The sequence below is a fragment of the Gordionus sp. m RMFG-2023 genome, chromosome 4 (genome assembly GCF_954871325.1).
Source record: "Gordionus sp. m RMFG-2023 chromosome 4, tfGorSpeb1-WG-v2, whole genome shotgun sequence".
NCBI classification, from domain to species: Eukaryota; Metazoa; Nematomorpha; class Gordioida; order Chordodea; family Parachordodidae; genus Gordionus; species Gordionus sp. m RMFG-2023.
This window is the reverse complement of record NC_088778.1, coordinates 11,592,492-11,612,813: the sequence shown is the minus strand read 5'-3', so window position 1 is coordinate 11,612,813 and position 20,322 is coordinate 11,592,492. Positions and strand designations below refer to the sequence as shown.

At 26.6% G+C, this 20,322-nt stretch overlaps 1 protein-coding gene and 1 long non-coding RNA gene across 2 annotated transcripts; both read right to left on the bottom strand.

Annotated features, from left to right (window-relative positions):
* Window positions 1–9,228: 9,228 nt before the first annotated feature.
* On the bottom strand, window positions 9,229–10,075 carry LOC135928119 (AP-2 complex subunit sigma). Its single transcript, XM_065464477.1, has 4 exons — window positions 9,954–10,075; window positions 9,759–9,908; window positions 9,542–9,715; window positions 9,229–9,502 (listed from the first exon to the last, which is right to left on the bottom strand). Exons 1-4 carry the CDS (start codon window positions 9,954–9,956, stop codon window positions 9,401–9,403), a joined length of 429 nt encoding a protein of 142 aa, XP_065320549.1. The 5' UTR covers window positions 9,957–10,075; the 3' UTR covers window positions 9,229–9,400.
* An 8,427-nt stretch (window positions 10,076–18,502) lies between these two features.
* On the bottom strand, window positions 18,503–18,778 carry LOC135928127 (uncharacterized). Its single transcript, XR_010572244.1, has 3 exons — window positions 18,711–18,778; window positions 18,635–18,667; window positions 18,503–18,571 (listed from the first exon to the last, which is right to left on the bottom strand). It is a non-coding gene; the product is annotated as an uncharacterized LOC135928127 (long non-coding RNA).
* Window positions 18,779–20,322: the final 1,544 nt, after the last annotated feature.

Sequence of the window (20,322 nt, the reverse complement as noted above, 5' to 3'; positions counted from 1 at the left end):
TTACTAATTTTGGGAGGCGGGGCAAAGCATACAACTTAAAAATTCTTTGGTTTCAAAGTAGTATTTGTTCAAATTATATTACCCTATATTGTAATGACTCATAATGGTATGGTTATTTGTAGTTTCTGATTGATTCTCTATATCTTTCAATCGCCGACATGCAAGATAAATGATTGATAAATGTATTTTAATATAAATACAAAAATGTGCAAGTCGAAACTCCAAATTTTAACGGTACCATTTATCTTTATTATGGGCAATGTCAGAATAAAAATAGCACACTTTTTTATAATTCCCAATTGTATGTGTTTCAATCGATCAACGCCTTTTTATATTCGTCTATATGTATATGAAATTAATCTGTGTAAAGGAATTTTGGTACGTTTTCCCACATTTGAAATGAGGTTTGAATAACAAATAATTTCGGCAATCTTTATAACTATTTCCACTCATGTCCTTATCAATAATTTGGAATTTTTTATAGCATCTCGATGTAAGATGTTAACAGATCTAGATATATAAAGAACCGTGTTGAATTATGGTGCAATAATCGATCAACATTTTATTTTGGTCATAGGGAGAGCATCAGCGTCATTTACTAAAGGGGTCTATAAGACATTTGTAGTTTATAATAATTGTACATAATTCAGTGTAAGTGCTGAAATCTAGATATCTCTATTCTGGAGTATTCGAACACGTCATCATTTACAGAGCTTTCTTAAATGCGATGTTATCAATGAGAAGTGAATGTGATATCAAAATTAGTGAGAAATTCAATAAAACCGTTGTGAAATTAATGGTCAGAGCAGTTAATCGACAAATGTTTAAGCCTTGAAGCAAATGAGTATGGATTCATCAATTTCTTGTTTGGCAATTGAAAATTTCTATCAAGCATTATGATTGTAATTATTATAGACTAAAAAATATACTCCGAGTTACCCTGTCAGCAAATATCGTTAAGTATTAAATATGTTTTGTTTAATACAGATCTCTGAAGCGAGGTATCCTTATATTAGTATATTTAGGTTGATAGCAGCGCTAAATGTTGCCTTAAAAGGAGACAGAACTTTAACTAAATCTATTATGTCATATTTAAAAACTATAAAAACAATTCAGCCTTTATATATGAAAAAAACATATATAAGCGCTAGACATTAAAATATATTTTAAAAAAATTTATCAGGTGTATTTTAATTCCCAACTCAACTTGCTTCTTAAGATGGTCATCTTTAGAAACACAAAAATCCCTAAATACACTATATTTAATTTTAAATATCTCAAAATGTTATTATAAAAACATAATTTAAATTTTATTAAATAACTCTAAAATAGCCCATTAATATGATTAAAATTCATATTATCAAAAATAAATCTATTACCAAAAACCGGAAATAATTATAAAAAGAAAATCGCTCTTTTTTTTCTTTCAAATTTTTTTTACAGATAGACATTATTCTCCCATGGAATCTTCGCTAGATTGACAATTTTTATAACTAAATAAATTCGGGACAGGGACAAATAATTTTTATTTCGGGGCCCATATTTTTTTTATAGAAATTACGGACTGGGCTTGAAAAAGTTAATTATTAAATGAATTTGAATAAAATTTGTCTTTCCATTTTTTCTTATGGAAATAAATCTATGAAATTTTTGTGTTCCGGACATTCGTTATATTGTTAAAAATCTATTTTCGAAATTAGTTTCCATGCTAATATATTCGAAGTTGCTGGCAAATATATAATGAATCTCAGGGATATTAATTCACCCATAATTTCATAAATCCATAGGTATTAGTATATGATTATCATAAGGACGCTGCAGGCTTGCTCTAGCAGCTAACTTCTTAGTAATGCTAAACTATCGCAAGAAGTTTTATTATGTGAAGTTGCAAAAAAATACCATTCTGTTTTGAACCCAAAATTATTATCATGGTTATAGATGTTAAAAAGTTTTTTTTGTTTTTATACTGGGTAGCATCTCCATCAGAAAAGTATAAATTTATTGAAATTTTTCAGGCAAGAACTACAAATTTTTTGATTAATTGATAAGCTAGAATTAACTTGTATCATCCATGGAATAACCCAAGATCATAATTTATTAATAGTGATTTTAAATAAAAGGGGTTGCGGCATATTACTGGAATTGAAATAAAAAAATTTTCTCTTTGTAGACATTTAAATTATTTTGGTAAGAAATAAAAAATGTTTATTAATTTTATAAAATTATGAGTTGTTGAAATTAATAAATAAATTGGCTAATGAATATATGATTTAATTTCGTAAATAAATGGTAAAATATATCAATAACAATGCTCTTGGAATTTCCAGTATAACTTTATGTCATATAATTATTTTTTTGTATTATTTTAAGAAGAATAAACTTTGAGAGATATTTATTAAATATGAGATTTATTTGTTATAATAAACTGTATTTTTCTAAATAATATTTAAAATGAAAATATATTTCTGATGAACACAAAAATTTAATTATCTCGCAAAAAAATAACTACATCGTTTACTCACAGATTTGCCAGAAAAATTCGTAATATAAAAAGAGTTTTTCTTTTTCAGGGCGAGAGTCCATCCTTGGATAGGGTGAAGAAATTATTGGGGTTTTATTATCATAGTTGTTACTCTATTACTCTTTACAAAATTATTATTATTTTTTATTTATGCGTCCAAATTAAGGCGCTATACGTTTTTATAATATAGTACAATTTGGTAAACGTTTTTTTTCAGTTATTTATAATATTCAAAAAAGTGCAAAATAGTCGGGGTTTTTTTTAGGATTTCAATTTTATTTTTTTTGCATATTGACCTCTTTAAAAAAAATAAATTACTACATATTTGGTATAATATAGGATTTAAACAATATAACTTATTTTTAAAGTGCAATAACTCTTAGTCTAATATTCGTCCCAGATGATTTTGTACAAATATTAAAGAGTATAATGTCTATCTGTAAAAAAAAATTTAAAAGAAAAAAAGAGCAATTTTCTCTTTATAGCTATTTCCAGTTTTATATTTCTATTTTATATTAAAGGGCTAATATTGAGCTATTTAATAAAATTTTAATAAAGTTTTATTTAGCTTCTTTTTGAGATTTTTAAAATTAAATATAGTGTATTAGGGAATTTCGAGTTTAGCGTTTCTAAAGATTGCCATATCTCACGAAGTAAGCCGATTTGAAAAGTAAAATTTTACATATTTTTTAATTAATGTATATGTTGGGGTCAATGTGTTTTTCCGGCATTGTGTTACTTTTTCAACTTTAAATCATTTGAGCGGGGTTTTTTTTAATTTAAAAATCTAATTTACCGGACATGTATTTTGGAATATCCACCCTATCAATTTCAGATAATTTTGTCATGAACTTTTGAACTTAATATAAATTATATTAGTTTTTCCATTGATTTTCCATATAAATTATAAATGACTCAAAAGTTATAGGTAAAATTATCTACAATTTATAAAATATGTATTATAAACATGCTGGAATATACATTTCCCGTAAAATCAAAATTTAAAAAAAAAGGAGCTCAAAAAACGATTTAAAGTTGAAAAAATAATACATTTTCGGAAAAAAAAACACATCGCTAATATAAACTACCAATATATAAATTTGATAAAAAATCAAAGGGGGTGGAGTTGAGAATCTAGTTTTTTTGGTTGATATAATATAGAATAAAAATATTATTAAATTAAAATTAAAGTATATTTAAAAAAAATTATAACGTAAAAAACTATTATTCAAATAATATAAATATAAAGGCATGCAAATAATGGTTGCATTAATATAGGCATTTTAATCATATTGTATCTGCAGTCTTTACTCAATGGCATCTCTAGCTACAATAGGACAAGTTACGTCTCTGGTTAACTTATGATTGATTTTTTTTAAACGTTAAAAGAAATTGAACAATTCTTACAAGAGAACAAAAATTAAATTAGAAAAATAAGCTTGATAATAAAATTAATGTAATTATTATTTTAGAATTAATTGACAATTCTAAATTTTCAAATCTTAATATTATATCTTAGTCACATAATTTTATCTATTATTTCCAAGAGTATATTCGGAATATCCTTATCACATTTGACTTGAAGCATGTGAAATGCTAGATTACTTATTTAAACATTGTAGATGATAAGAAATTTTACGGCAAATTCTAGTCATTTGAATTTAAGCGAACAAAAACTATCTGTATTAAAGGCTATATTATTCGAAAATAATTTAAATATCCACGCTCTATACTTAAATCATAACAATATAAGGGTACTGAAGGAGAACATCTTCGATAACATATCCCAAGTAAAAATAATAAACATATCCCATAACCATTTGTATTGGATAGATGATTCCGCATTTGTCAATTTAAAAGAGTTGGAAATTTTAGATATTTCCTTCAATCAATTCGAAATTTTAAATCCAAAAATATTCCAAAATATGGAGAGTTTACAATTTTTATACCTGAACGATAATCCTTGGTTGTGTGACTGCGATCTACAACCGTTAATGCATTGGATGAGGGATAATAAAGCAAAAATCGATAATGGGTATTGCAGTCCGAAATCTATATACATTTATAAAAATGGACTTCACTATCATTATCCCTATAGCAAAGATCTAATTTTAGGATTAGAAACCACGTTAAAAGCTCAAATTCTAAACTTTTCTTTTCTTCCTTTGGATACCGAGAAGGTGATAGACGTATGCCAAAAAATTCGTATCGATTCTGGACCTCAGTATTTCAATTTAATCATCGGACTGGGTACACCGTCGATAGTACTCTTATTTCTGACAACGCTATATTTGTTACTTAGAATGATAATGACAACGGATAAGGTGGAACAAGTTGAGAAAAATTACGAAAATGAAAAACTGGCTCTGACAAAAGCATTGAAATCCGTAGAAATACCCGATTACACGCCAAAATTCGACTATAAAAAATTCAATTTGATACAAGAATACAAAGGTGGCGATATAAAATCTGATAAAAACAAAAAAGCAATAATTCATGAATTCGATACCGATGAACATAGTATGTCTTTCCAAGTATTTTTTGAAGAAATTCGTAAAGAACCATTGTACGATTTACCTTCCATGGCTGCACCAGTGATTACAGCAGTTTATGATAGGGTATTGGGAAAGAGAATCCTAACAAAAATTCAAGCACTCAGGGATGATAAACTGATAGATGACACTACCTTTTCAGTTTTGGTTAGGAGATATTCGGACATTGGCCCAAATATTTTGTCCAGGTTAGAAGCCGAGAGCAGAAGTGATACAAAAGAAAATAAATCTGGTGTACTCGATTTCACAAATCAATATGAGGAAACACCTCAATCGAGCTCAGCATATTTACAAGACTATGTACCACAAAAAGTAGAAGTGAGTGAAAATTACATGCAAGAATATGAAGAGAATGAAAATCTGCCCCGAGCAGCATCTCATTTATTCGATTATTCAAAGTTAGGTAAAAGCGATTACGTCGATTATGAAAAGGATAATGAAGATACATATTATGCTGAGTCAAAAGATGATAAAAAATCCACGTATATAAAACCAGCTGAGAGTGATGTCAAATTTGAGGTAAAACCAAAGCCTGCCGAATTACTCAAGATTGATAAAGATATTAAGGGTAAACAGGCAGAAAAGTTAGAAGTTGATAAAAAGGGTGATGAGGAAAAGGATGAGTCAGATAGTTCATCTGAGGAAGAGTGAATTTAAATTGATTTTTAGGAAATTACTTTTTATAGTACTGTAATCATCTTTGAATGTATAAACTGTATTTAATAAAACATTATAATATATGGATTAAAGAATTTTAAATTCCCTTATTATACCTTTTATATAATTTAGAAGGTTAGAGGTGCAGTATAGAGGTTAGCGTAACCTGATCTTAAATAAATTTCTTGGACCCAGCTTGACAACTTGTGACAATTTTTTTAGCATGCCTAAAGTTCTCAAAAAAAGAAACCTAGAATTAGGTATTTATGTCTTTCTTACTTCATAAAAAAATTATAGGTAGGCCAGACAATTAGTACAAAATTATTATGGGGTGGGCTGGACAAAAAAATTTATGAGCTGAGCCAAAAATCTTATCAAAAAAACCACAAGCAAGTTCTACCCCCACTAACTTCTATGCAATGATACCATTGATCACCATCAACCCCCATAAAATATATTATATGTAGTGTTTGTTTATTGAAAAAAAAAATTCACTAATATTATTATTTTTAACATTTATAATTAACCCTTCAATAATCCGGTGACAAAAATCAAGTTAATACTCGGGTGGGGTTTAATAGACCCCAATTTCAAATGCATATATCTCCAGTTATATTCATTATTTAGATTTAATATTTGGATAATAAGATAGAACTAACCTTAAACCTGATAAAATAATTATTTATTTTTATTTCTTAAGTTTAAATTAAATTAAAAATGATGAGAAGTAATATAATTTGTCCCAAAATTTTCTAAAAAAAGCTAACTTTTTTTAAATTTAAAATATTAAATGAAAAAATTAACTTATATATCATATAATCATGATAATTCATAACATGGATCTTTATTCTTCAATATAAAAAAAAATTACACTAATACATTCAAATATAAAAAAATATAGAACATACAAATTTACTCTGGTGGGGTCTCACAAACCCCAATCAGTCACAAAATGTTTATATTTTAAAAACTACTCAACCGAAATGTATGAAATTTGGAATATAGATTCTAAGATATATTTGATGAAGCTATTCAGATAAAAATATTTAACTGTTTTTATGCAATATGATTTCTAGCATGCCTGGGGTTTCATATACCTTACCAAAGTATTGAAGGGTTTAATAATATATTCAGTTCAGAAATTTGTAGATTAAAATTTATTTATCAATTTGTGGCTTAATGATGGCTAAAAACAATTTAATTTGAGAGCACAATTATCATTTTTGGGTATTGAATGTGGTATCAGTTTAGATTGAAAGTATTAGCTAATATATTGATACTGACTATTACTGTGAGCATTAGGTCACAATATTAATCATCTGCACATTTCTGTAAAAGGCCTTTATTAAGGTATTTGTAAATAATTAACATCTAAGAGCTATATACCATATATGTGCATTTGGTGGCATTTAGAGAGGTAGGTTAAATGTATATTTATTTGGAAAGTGGGTAGTTATTAAGACATTATGTTTTTTTTTGTTTGATCTCTGAGGGACCAATTTTTGGGGTGACTAAAATACGCGTCCCCGAAAACTACGCGTCCCCGGTCAAAGAGGTTTAATTTATATAATATTAATATAAAATCTTATTTAGCTTCATAAAATAAGTTAAAAAATGTTTTTTATGATTTAAAAAAAAAATGATATCTTAGTAAAATTTTAAAAAATTAATTTTTTTAAAAAAAAAACTACGCGTCCCCGGTCAAGATACAATTTTTTTTAATAATAAAAGTAGATTCATATTTAGCTCATTAATGAATATAGAAAATGTTTTTTATGATTTAAATAAAATGTGTTAACTTAGTAAAATTTTTAAAAATTTATTTTTTTTTAAAAAAAAACTACGCGTCCCCGGTCAAGATACAGTTTTTTTAAAAAAATAAAAGCAGATTCATATTTAGCTCATTAAATGGACACAGAAAATGTTTTATTTTATTTTTAAAAAAAAGTAAAAATGAAAAAAAAAAGTGTTTTTTCAAAATTTTACTAAGTTACCACTTTTTTTTAAAATCAAATAAAACATTTTCTGTATCCATTTAATGAGCTAAATATGAATCTGTTTTTATTTTTTTAAAAAAACTGTATCTTGACCAAGGACGCGTAGGGAGCGTAGTTTTTTTTTTAAAAAAATAAATTTTTAAAAATTTTACTAAGTTAACACATTATTTTTAAATGATAAAAATTATTTTCTATATTCAATTAATAAGCTAAACATGAACCTGCTTTTATTTTTTTAAAAAAATAGTATCTTGACCGGGGACGCGTAGTTTAGTCAAAAAAAAAATTTTCGAAAATTAATTTTTTTAAAAAAAATAATTCTTAATACCATTTTCGGAATCTCCTTGAAAAACTATACACGATTCTATATTTATTTTTATAAAAATAATCTATCTTGACCGGGGACGCGTAGTTTAGTCAAAAAATGAAAAAAATGAGTGTTTTTTCAAAATTTTACCAAGTTAACACTTCTTTTTTAAATCAAAAAAAACATTTTCTGTATCCATTTAATGAGCTAAATATGAATCTGCTTTTATTTTCTAAAAAAAACTGTATCTTGATAGGGGACGCGTAGTTTTTTCATGTAAAAAATTAGTTTTTATAAAATTTTACTAAGTTAACACATTTTATTTAAATCATAAAAAACATTTTCTATATTCATTTAATGAGCTAAATATGAATCTACTTTTATTATTAAAAAAAATTGTATCTTGACCGGGGACGCGTAGTTTTTTTTTAAAAAAATAAATTTTTAAAAATTTTACTAAGTTAACACATTTTATTTAAATCATAAAAAACATTTTCTATATTCATTTAATGAGCTAAATATGAATCAACTTTTATTATTAAAAAAAATTGTATCTTAACCGGGGATGCGTAGTTTTTTTTTAAAAAAATTAATTTTTAAAAATTTTACTAAATTAACACATTTTATTTAAATCATAAAAAACATTTTCTATATTCATTTAATGAGCTAAATATGAATCTACTTTTACTATTAAAAAAAAATTGTATCTTGACCGGGGACGCGTAGTTTTTTTTTAAAAAAAATAAATTTTTTAAAATTTTACTAAGATATCATTTTTTTTAAAAATTATAAAAAACATTTTTTAACTTATTTTATGAAGCTAATAAGATTTTATATTAATATTATATAAATTAAACCTCTTTGACCGGGGACGTGTAGTTTTCGGGGACGCGTATTTTAGTCATGCCCAATTTTTGTGATGCAAACTTCTTTGATTATCTTAGGGTTAAATTATATTATAGATGATAGCCCAATAACTACCCAATACCTAAACCTAGAGTTAAAAAGTCCAATTTTTAAATATTTTGGCCAAAATAATATCTAAGTCTGGATATTATTCTCATAGATGGCAGAAATGATTTGGGCCTTATTTGCAAATCTTGAAGCTTATAAAATATTATTTTGACTAAAATCTTAATAATTTTTAAAAATCAACTCAAATTAGGCTTTTTAATATACTCACCAAATAGATAATTTGCAATAGCTTCAAATTTTTTAAATATATAAAATCCACTGAATAAAACCATTTACAAAAATTAATTTAAAAGTTAGTTATCAAAACATGATAAATATAAATATAATTTTGAATGTAGGCCAGGAAATATATTTGTGTAAAATAATAAAATATGATTAATTTATTTAAATTTCATTCCAATGAATTAAGCATCAATAGTTGTTTTAATACTTTTGTTTGGCTGGTCTCTCTTATTTCACCAGCCATAAACATTTCATCAACAACAGTATAGACCTATAATTTCAGAATTATATATATATTATAAAACATTACTTTATAAAAATTAAATACAAGATCTAGTTCACAAACATTGTGAAAATACTCATTGAGAACTTCCACAAAATTATGTATAGCTTCAAGGTAGAATAAACTATTATCAGTTATATCAACACATATACAAAAATATAATCCTGCATATCTTCTATATACAATTTTAAAATTTCGAAACTACATTATATCTATATATAAAATTTATAAGTTAGTATTAAACTTCCACAAAATTTGTATGTTTGGCATCACGCACTGTGACCACAGCATGAACTTCTTCAATTAGCTTTTGCTTTTCATCATCATCAAAATTCATAAACCATTTTGCTAACCTTGTTTTGCCAGCTCTATTCTGGATTAAAATAAAACGAATCTATTTTAAAATTTTAATAAAAATATTGTGACAATTCTTTCTCACCATGCCTTTACGAATGAATGCAGCTGATTTTGAGGGTGCACTGGAGTTTTCCAAAAATGATAAAATTAAAAAAACTTACATTACTAAAAATTATTCTTTAGCAGCAAAATGTGGAATTTTATTTATTCAATTATTTTAAATGCCATTCTTATTTAATCAATATTAATGAAAGAGATTAATTAACGTTAAGTTCTTAAATGCAACTACATATGTGTTGTTAAACGGCTCGATTTGAGCTCATTTTTAAAAACGTATAACTCAATATTTTATTCAGAAAAAATATTATGCAAGCCTAAAGATTTTTCTCATCGATGACCCAAAGGTTTAGACATCTATTAATGAAATCTCGAGGCCTAGGCAATATTTTTCTGTCTAAAATATTGAGTTAGCCGTTTTTAAAAATCGGCTCAAAATGAGCCATTTAACAACACTACTACATAGGGTATTTGTATAATTACAATAATGATAATTTTAATGAAACATACTTAATAATGGAATTTTTTGTAAAAAAAAATTTAATTATATCATTTGAATTTGTAAATTCTAACAACTTATATTCAATATTAATGAAAAAAAAAACAATACATTCTTATGCAACTACATATGTTATTATGTAACTATAATATTTATCATTTTAATAAAATAAAAATTGGTAATTAAATAATTTATGTATCGACTCGATTTTAAAAAAAAGGCTAACCCAGCCTAAAAATACTAAGCAAGCCTGAAGACTTAGCCCATAGATGGCAGAATAGTTTGAACTAGTGTCGATAAAAAGTCGAGTTCTTACGACTAGCTACTCGAGTCGTAGTCGTAAGAAACGGCTCCGACTCAGCCGATCAAGGAGCCGCATGAGCCTACTCGTTTAGTCGGTTGCTCACTTAGTCGGCCTGCTTAGTTAGCTCACTTAGTCAGTTCACTTAGTTGGCTCACTTAGTCGGCATTCTTTGTCTGCTTGTTTAGTCGACTCGCTTGGTCTGCTCAATTTTTTTAATTATAAGTAAATTATATTTTTATAAACAGATAACTCAAATGTGTATGTGTAGTAACTAAATTGTTAAATTTGAACAAAAATTATAATTGAAATATTTATGTCATAGCTAATAATGGTTTTGGACCCGAATTTGGCTATATGGATTTTAGACTGAAATTGGTGGAAATTTTGATATCATGAACTTAATAAACCGGATCAGGAGTTTGCTCAAGTCGGCTTAGGAATTAGCTTAAGCCGACTTTTTAGCCAATATTTTATTTGTAATTAGTGTTTTTAAACTGCTGATCCAAGTCAGCTTAGTCCTAAACTTAGCCAGTTTTTTGAGTTGAAAAATTGATTGAGGCGCAAGCCAGTTCATTGAGACATATGAGTCGGGTGAGGAGTTGGCTCAGAATTTGACACAAGTCTGTTCAGAAGGTAGCTCGAGTTCAATTTAGAGCTGAAATTTATTTATATGTAATTCAGACATTTTAAGAATATAAATTATGTAAAATTTTATTTATTTATTTTATTTATATTTAATGTTAATATTAATATTTTATTATTATCAAAAAAAAAAATTTTTATATTTTATTTATATTATGAAATATGTTTATATTACAAAAATAGATTTATTTATTAAATACATTATTAATTTATTATAATTTATATAAAGCGTAATATAAAATGTATGATATAATAACGATCAATATTATATTAAATTTCATTAATATGTCAATTTAAAAAATAATCACATTTGTTAGTATATCTTTTAAGGATAAATAATAATATATTTAAATAATATAAATAAATATATAGTATATTAATATAATAAATTGAGCATATGATTTAAAAGAATTATGAGTTTTCATAGTTTGCCCTTCAGTTTTTCTTCTTCCATCTGAATATTCCTCTCTTGTTCTTAATTGCTTTTCTCATCGCCGATTCTGTGATTAGGGTTTGGTTCTTTTGTTGACTTCCATTTGAATATCCCTCTCTTGTTCTTAATTGCTCTTCTCATCGCCGATTCTGTGATTAGGGGGTATCAGTCATTGAGAATATGAAGCTGAGGTAATTGGATTTTATTATATTGAGGGCTAATCTTTGGCGTAGGTAGTAACCCTCGTTGGGATCTTCGGTCCTAGTAGAGATCCGTTTCCCCAGCTCTTTAAAGAAGGCCAGGGCATGAGAGCCGAACGACGTTAGAGTCGTGGCGATTAGTGGTAGGAATGTGTAATTGGCCGGAAGCGATGGCGAATACTTAGCGAGTTTATTCGTCTCGGCGTCTACTAGAGCATCTCTATTTATATTGGAAGGGGCAAGGGGATCGATGCATGAGAAATCCCAGGTTAGGAATTCCCCCCTCTTCCAAGGGATCATGGTAGAGCCATCGGGACGCTTACCATCAGAATTGTAGAGGCCAGTAGGTTCGAGGGTTGATGATATACCGGCAGATTTTAGGGCCCTGGCAATAGTATCATTGCATTTTGAATGTCTAATGAATCTGCCTCTACAGCGCTTGCAGTGTAAAGAGTGACGGCCTTTGGAGTTGGCCGGCGTTTGACAAAGGATGCAGTGATAGGGTATTATCATATCGCAATTAAGTCTTAGACCGATGGCGTGACGTAGCTCATCATTGCTTAGGAGCTGGTCAAGATTTCGCGATGGAAAAGCTTCGAGAAATTCATACCCGCTGTCTGCGGAAATGGAGAAGAGTAGAGAATGGTTCTCGGGTTGGCTCCTCGATTTAAGGTATGCAACGGAGTTGCCAACTAGAGGCTTATCCCAGTCCTTCTGCAGTGTCGATGAGGGAGGAACGACTAATGAAAGAGATTTCCATAGATCAATTGCCTGGGGAAGTAAAGGGTCAGGATGTTTTGTGAGTGCGTGTATAATGGGCTCGCAGGACAGGCGAGAGGATATGAACGCACTAACAGATAGTAGGGAAGGCGATCGTATGCCAATGCCGCCGGATTTGGTTGGCAAGGTAGCTTGTAGCCAAGATAGGTCTCCGAATTTGAGATTGAGTATATCTTCTGTGAGGTGTTTAATCTCTAGCTCATGTGCAGCGAGGTTGACGTCGTATTGGAAGATATGTGACGATCAGAGTGTATATAGAATTTTTGGGATTAGGAGGTAGTTCTTTAATAGAAAGAACGCTTGGTGGGCTGGGAGGCGAAATAGTGTATCGCGCATAAGGGATATCTCTAGTAGAGTGTCGGCGAAGAACTTGACAAAGGACTCGTCTTTACCCACTGGAGATCCGAGATGTGTTAAGAAGTTCAATGGTGTATGATTGAACATAGGATTATTTTTTTAAAAAAAATATGATTAGCTACTAAAGTAATCATATCATTAAGGTTACAATTTATTAGTGATTTTCACGCCCAAAATTTTAAGCAAAAATATTTTTTTAAGTTCAAAAAGATTTTTGAAACATATTTTGATTTGATAAAAATTTTAAATTTTCTTTGTAAACTCTTTTTTGAGGATTTCTTTTGTGAATTTTAAAATAAATAATCTTTTAGATGAAATCTTTTATAGTTTTTTTTATCATTTTTGTAAAATTATCTATTTTTTAAGAATATTAAAAGAGATGGTTTTTCTAAATAATTTTTAAATATTTTTAACCTATTTTTATATGATAATATTTTAATGTGACAATTGTCATATTCGTTATTTTTTAAGATTTTAAAAATCTTTTTGACACAAAAGGGTTAAAATATAATTTATATTGTAAAGATGTTAAATTATAAATTCAATAAAGATGTACCTTGGAAAAATGATAATTATCATAATAGGTATTTTTAAACATATTAGATTTTTTGAGACGCTAATGAGCAAAAAGATGTATCTTTAACATGTTAAATTAAAATTTCAATTATGATGTACCATATAAAAGTGACAATTGACATAATAGTTATTGTTAAAGTTTTTAAAATTTTTATAACATTAATGGGCTAATATAAGTATTGCTAACATGTTGAATTAAAAATTTAGGGAAGTGTACTACGGAGAAGTGACAATTGTCATAATCGTTATTTTAATGTTTTTTAAATTTTTTTATAGACTAAAATAAGTATTGCTAACATGTGAAAATAAAATTTCAGTAAAGATGTACCCTAGATAAGTGACAATTGTCATAATCATTATTGTTAAAGTTTTTTTAATTTTTTTGGCGTAAATGGTCTTAAACATGTTAAATTAAAATTTTATGAAGATGTACCATGGAAAAGTGACAATTGTCATAAGCGTTATTTTTAAATTTTTTTATATTTTTTGACTCAAGTGGGTTCATGTTAAATTAAAAATTTGGTGAAGATTTAGCATAGAAATGACAATTATCATAAATTTTTGATTTTTTAATTTTTTTTGGTGTAAATGGGCTAAAATAAGTATTGCTAATGTCTTAAAAAACTTCAGTGAAGATATACCATAGAAAACTGACAATTGTGACTATTGTCACTTTTCTATGGTAAATCTACCCTAAATTTTAATTTAACATGTTAGCAATCTATATTTTTGCCCATAAGCGTCAAAAAATTTCAAAAATCTTAAAAAATAACCAGGGGCGTCGCTAGTCTTTACAATCTCAGGGGGCTCAACTAAAAAAAATTTTATGGGGGACGAAGCCCCCCATACCCCATAATTTGCGGGCCTTCAGACCACTTTTGCCCGGCCTTCGGCCGGGTTTAATATTACTATATTATAGTTTTTTTAAATTAGCTCTCTGAAAATTACTTCTGAATTTTATATTTTGTCATTTATTATATTATGCATACAAAATAAACTGGCATATAAATAAAACAATACAAGACATTTCTAAAAATAATATTTTTTAATACAAAATCTATTTATTAGAGTATAAAATATTTTCACTGATATAAAAATATGTCGTCTAAAGAATTACAATTGATAAAAAAGGTTGATTAATAAATATGCCTCAATTGATAATGGTTTTTAAAAACCACATAAAGCTATATAATTCTTAAAACTTACATTGACAAAAGGTCATGAAACTAATATAACTCTCTGTTTCCATTTTAGACAATGTTTTATAGAATGGACTAATAAGAAAAAATTTATAGGCCTTACCAAATTAACAATTGTTGAAGAAGAGAATATAAATGACCAATCCAAATCATAAAACTTTATGGTAGTTAGAGCTTCCTTTTAGATGACATGATGGAAGCTAGATAAGTAATCGAGAAAATTAATGTGAGATATTAAATTTTTAAAAGATTATCTTCCATTTTTAATGATATATAAATGACTACACAGTTGACCATTATTGCATATCAGCAGCTGTAGTAATAATCTTAAATTACATAGCCACACAAGTTATAGATGCTGGTTAATTTACAGTCATAGCCATGACACTCACGATGTTAACTCATATCAGAATTTATAAGGTTAGATTTGATAAAACAAAAACACTAAAAATCTTTAGAAGAAATTAAGCAAATATATTGAAGCTTATAGTTGTTTACATGGTAAGGATGCCAAATTAGAAATGAATTATATAGTAGCTAAAAAATAAGACTGATATGATGAAGGCAATTAAGATCTTATATATTATTGTATTGTCAATATATATCTCAAAAAGAAATTTTTTATAAGTGCCATATCTTTAAGCTAATTTTAGAAATGATAAAAAAAATTATAAAATAAATATTAAACGATATATTTACTCGCTTATACTGATGCCTAAAATTACGTTTTATAATATAAATTATAAGGTTAAATTATCTGATAAAATAAGTTATCTACCACGGTTAGTCATTGTTGCATATTCATTTATAATGTGATCTATAGGAATGTTATTAATAACATTTTTTTCAATGCTCAATAGAGCCAACGAATTTAATCGTTCCTGACCCATTGTCGATAGAATATATGTTTTCACCCGTTTTAAAGCTGAAAACGATCTTTCACATGAACACGAATTAAAAGGTATAGTTAGCGCAATTTTAAGGCAATTATATATACGAGAGAATATATCGATGGGTACGATTTTTAACACATCTATTATCGATTTGCATATAGGTTCATGTGTTTTATTATAGGTTAAAATATAAATCTTTAATATTGCGTATTCTTCCATTGGATCAGGAAGATTATAATGTAAGATAAATGGTTTAATGATATCATTATTTAAAAATTAGGGGGAGGAGGGATATAAAGCACTTATAGCTATTAATATATCTGTGTTTTCTTGACTAAATCTCTTTTTTAATTCATTTATCATAATATCCAAAATTGGATAATAGACATGACACTTATAAAAAGTTTCTGTTTGTTCAGAATAATTAGAAGAAACAATATCATCTATTTGAATAGAATCATTTAAAATGGTAGAAGGTATATTTGTTCTTTTTGTTGTAATTGTGGTAACATGCAAATTTACTAGATTAAGAAAAACGCCAGACAGACAAATTACTTTTAAACAAAATTACGAAGCCCAAAGACATTCAAATCTACTCAAGAAAAAAGAATTAAATCTCGGTACAAATTGAGACTATGCAAATGTTGATTAAAGAAAAAGGATATATAATGGAGAAATTATGATGAGAAAGATGATGATTAATTTATTATTTTTAAATTAAATTTACGTTTTAATTTTTATTTTTTATATTAATTTTTGATTATGTTTTTTACTTTGGATTTAATTATATTGATTATTCTTTAATAAAGGATTCAACTATAATTTTAGTATATATTTCTTTTTATTTTAGGTTTTGATTCCAATGTCAAATCACGCATTCTTGACACTTTTATTTGTTATTTTTATATTATATAAATTACAGAATTTATTTACTTCGGTAAATAATGAAGAAAAATAAGAATTATTTCTTAAATTTGACAAAGAAATGATAAGAGACTCGATAAGAGCCAATGCTGTTGATATGTCAGAATCTGATTTTTGTAAAAAGATAGAAGTATTGGAACACATAGATAATACTTTTTGGAATATAAACATACACATAATTGTATCATATTGTAAAAGAATATATAAAATTCCATTTGCTTTCACCATATCACCATGCTCTATATTTTCTAGACAAGAAATAATTGCAGGGAAAGTGTTTTTTACTGCCTCTATTGTTCTAATATGGGATCCCCAACGTGAAGAACTCAAGGCATCAATATTTTTGGATTTTAGCCCTAATCTTAATTGTAAATCAAGAAATTTGTTATGATGGATAATAGATATTGAGAAAAAAGCATGAATAGATTCTAATACATTAAAAAACTTTATAGGCTGAGGTAAATATTTGCATGCTGAGATCAATACAAGATTGAGTTTATGTGCATAGCAGTGCACATATAAAGCCATTTTATGATTTTTGCGATATCTTTCCTGGACTCCTGAAAGATGCCCTTTCATAACACTGGCACCATCATAAGCTTGAGCAACGCAAATCGCATTTATAGAATTGTTATTTAAGGTTGATATCAATGTCTTTGTTAATGATTCTGCATCTAAGTCTACAACTTTTTCAAAAGATATAAAAGATTCCTTTAGTTTTTTTGTTTTATCAACATATCTAACACATATACTAAATTGTTCATATGAGCTAACATCACGATCAGCCATGATAGCAAAATAACCTGCCTCCCTTATTTCTGAAGCTATGTACTTTAAGATTATGTTTCCCTCTGCAGATAGCATATGATTTTATGATGGAGGTGAGCAATAATGAGCATTGCCTGGTGGCATATATGCCATTAAAAATGAATCATACTCTTTCAAACAGTTTAATATTTTACAATAATTCCCTTGATTATTGCTTGTCTTACTTTCATGATGTCCTCTAAGGGGAAGTTCTAACTTACCACATAGTATTATAATTTTGAATAATCGTTTCAAATATTCTCCTCTTTCCATTATTGCTGATTTAGTTAGAGCTACAAATTTTTCTTTAATAGTCCCTTCCATTAAAGATTGTTTAAAATGGTTCCAGAGAATCACATCGTTGCATGACCATTTGTTGCTCCGTGAGCTGTTAAGAATTCTTTTACCTTACGAAATATTTGATAACCTATATCAAAGAGATAATATTTTTGAGGTTGTGTGGAAAAATTACGACAAGGAAAACAAAAAATAGCGTTTCTGGTAATGCTATATTCTATCCAAGGAAAGGATTTGTACCACTGAGGTTGAAAACATCTTCTATCTTTCCCCAATCCAGTATAAGGATATGCACCTAATATTGGTTGCATAGGTCCAGTTGTTTTAGTACCCAGATCAAGCTCTTCTGAAAAAGTAAAAATATTAATATATGAATTAAAATATCATTGCTTTTAAATTATGACAAATATATATTTGAAGAAAAATATTGTTAAAATAAAAATAATAATTGTATAAGTTCTTCTAAAAATGTAACAAATATTAATATATAAATTAAAATAATATTTTTTTTATGAAAATTATGGCAAATATTATATATTTGAAGAAAAATATTGTTATAATGAAAAAAATACTTGTGTGGTTGTCACTTTTAGATTGAGTTATGTGTATAGCTTTTATTATTTTATAAATATATCTTATATTAAATATAAATTAATTTACCTATTTTTTTTTCTACTGTCCCTACATTAGTCCTCTCATCAATAAGCCTTCTTTCTTCATTAACCAAACAATCTAAATAAGATTAATTTTAAAATGTATTTCATCAAAAGTAATTTGTTCCAATACAACTCATACCTTTATATGGATTACTGCTATCAGATTCCATGCCTATATAAAATTTTATATTTAATTATATTTAAAAAATTAATACATCCTGAGATATCTATACATTGGATCTCACATATATTACCAGATTGACCCACAGGTTTAACTTCTATTATATAAATAAAATATTTTATATTAAATATAAATTAATTTACCCATTCCCTACATTATCCTCTCATCAATAAGCCTTCTTTCTTCATTAACCAAACAATCTAAATAAGATTAATTTTAAAATGTATTTCATCAAATAATTTGTTCTAATACAACTCATACCTTTATATGGATTACTGATATCAGATTCCATGCCTATATAAAATTTGATATTTAATTATATTTAAAAAATTAATACATCCTGAGATATCTATACATTGGATCTCACATATATCGACAGATTGACCTACAGGTTTATCTTTTATTATTTTATAAATAAAATATCTTAGATTATATATTAATTAATTTACCTGTCTTTCTTTTAACCTTTTTGTTTTCACAATTTATATTTTTTGAACCACAATTAATCGTCTTTCATTATCTAAGGTATAGTTTGAAATTAAAAAACGGTATTAAATTACTCACCACATATTTGTTTTTTAAAAAAATTTTGATAGATGAATTTTTCCAGGGTTGTTAAAGTATCTAGATATAAAAATGTAGTATCTGTATCTAGATAGATTTTTTAGAAAGGTATCTGTATCTAGTTATTTTTTTAGAGGTATCTGTATCTGTTTTTAGATACTTTTTAAGATACATTTTATATACCCCTTTTTTTATTATAAATAAAAATATTTGACTGTAAAATTTATCTTATTTCATATGAGCTTATGAAATAAATAAATATATATATATATTAATATTTATTAATACTATAATAAAGAATTATATATACATAAAATATTAAAAAAAACTTATATACAAAAAATATATATAAATATTCATTAATTTAAATATTATGTCCGAGTTTATCAATAAACCATACAAATTTTAATATTACAATATGGAAATGGTAAATTTTATTTTATAACTAAATTTTTAAGTTTATATATTTATTTAGATCTATATCGACGAAGAAGAGGAAGCAACAACAAGTTCTATTGCTTTACCATGACCTTTTCACAATATAATATTAATTTAGGTTTATGCAAACCTATAAGAGCATAATAAAAAATGTATATGTATACAGATACATTTAATAATTGTATCTGTATCTTGATAACTTTTTAGACGCTGTATCTGTATCTAGATAACTTTTGAGACTATGTATCTGTATCTAGATCCATTTAAAAAGTATCTTTTAACAACTCTGAATTTTTCACATGCATTTTAAAGTTTAAATAGTGATTTTGAACTCGGATAATTAAAATATTAAATAGGTTTAATATAAATTATAAATATTTAAAAGTTATTAAGAAAAACTACCTCTTTTAATATACTTAAAAAATAGATAATTTTACAAAAATGATTAAAAAAAATATAAAAGACACACCTAAAAGATTGTTTATTAATAATAAAATTCACAAAATAATTCCTCAAAAAAAGATTTATTTACAAAGAAGATTTAAATTATTAACAAATAAAAATATGTTCAAAAATCTTTTTGAACTTTAAAAAATATTTCGTGCTTAAAATTTTAGGCATGAAAATCACTAATAAATTGTAAC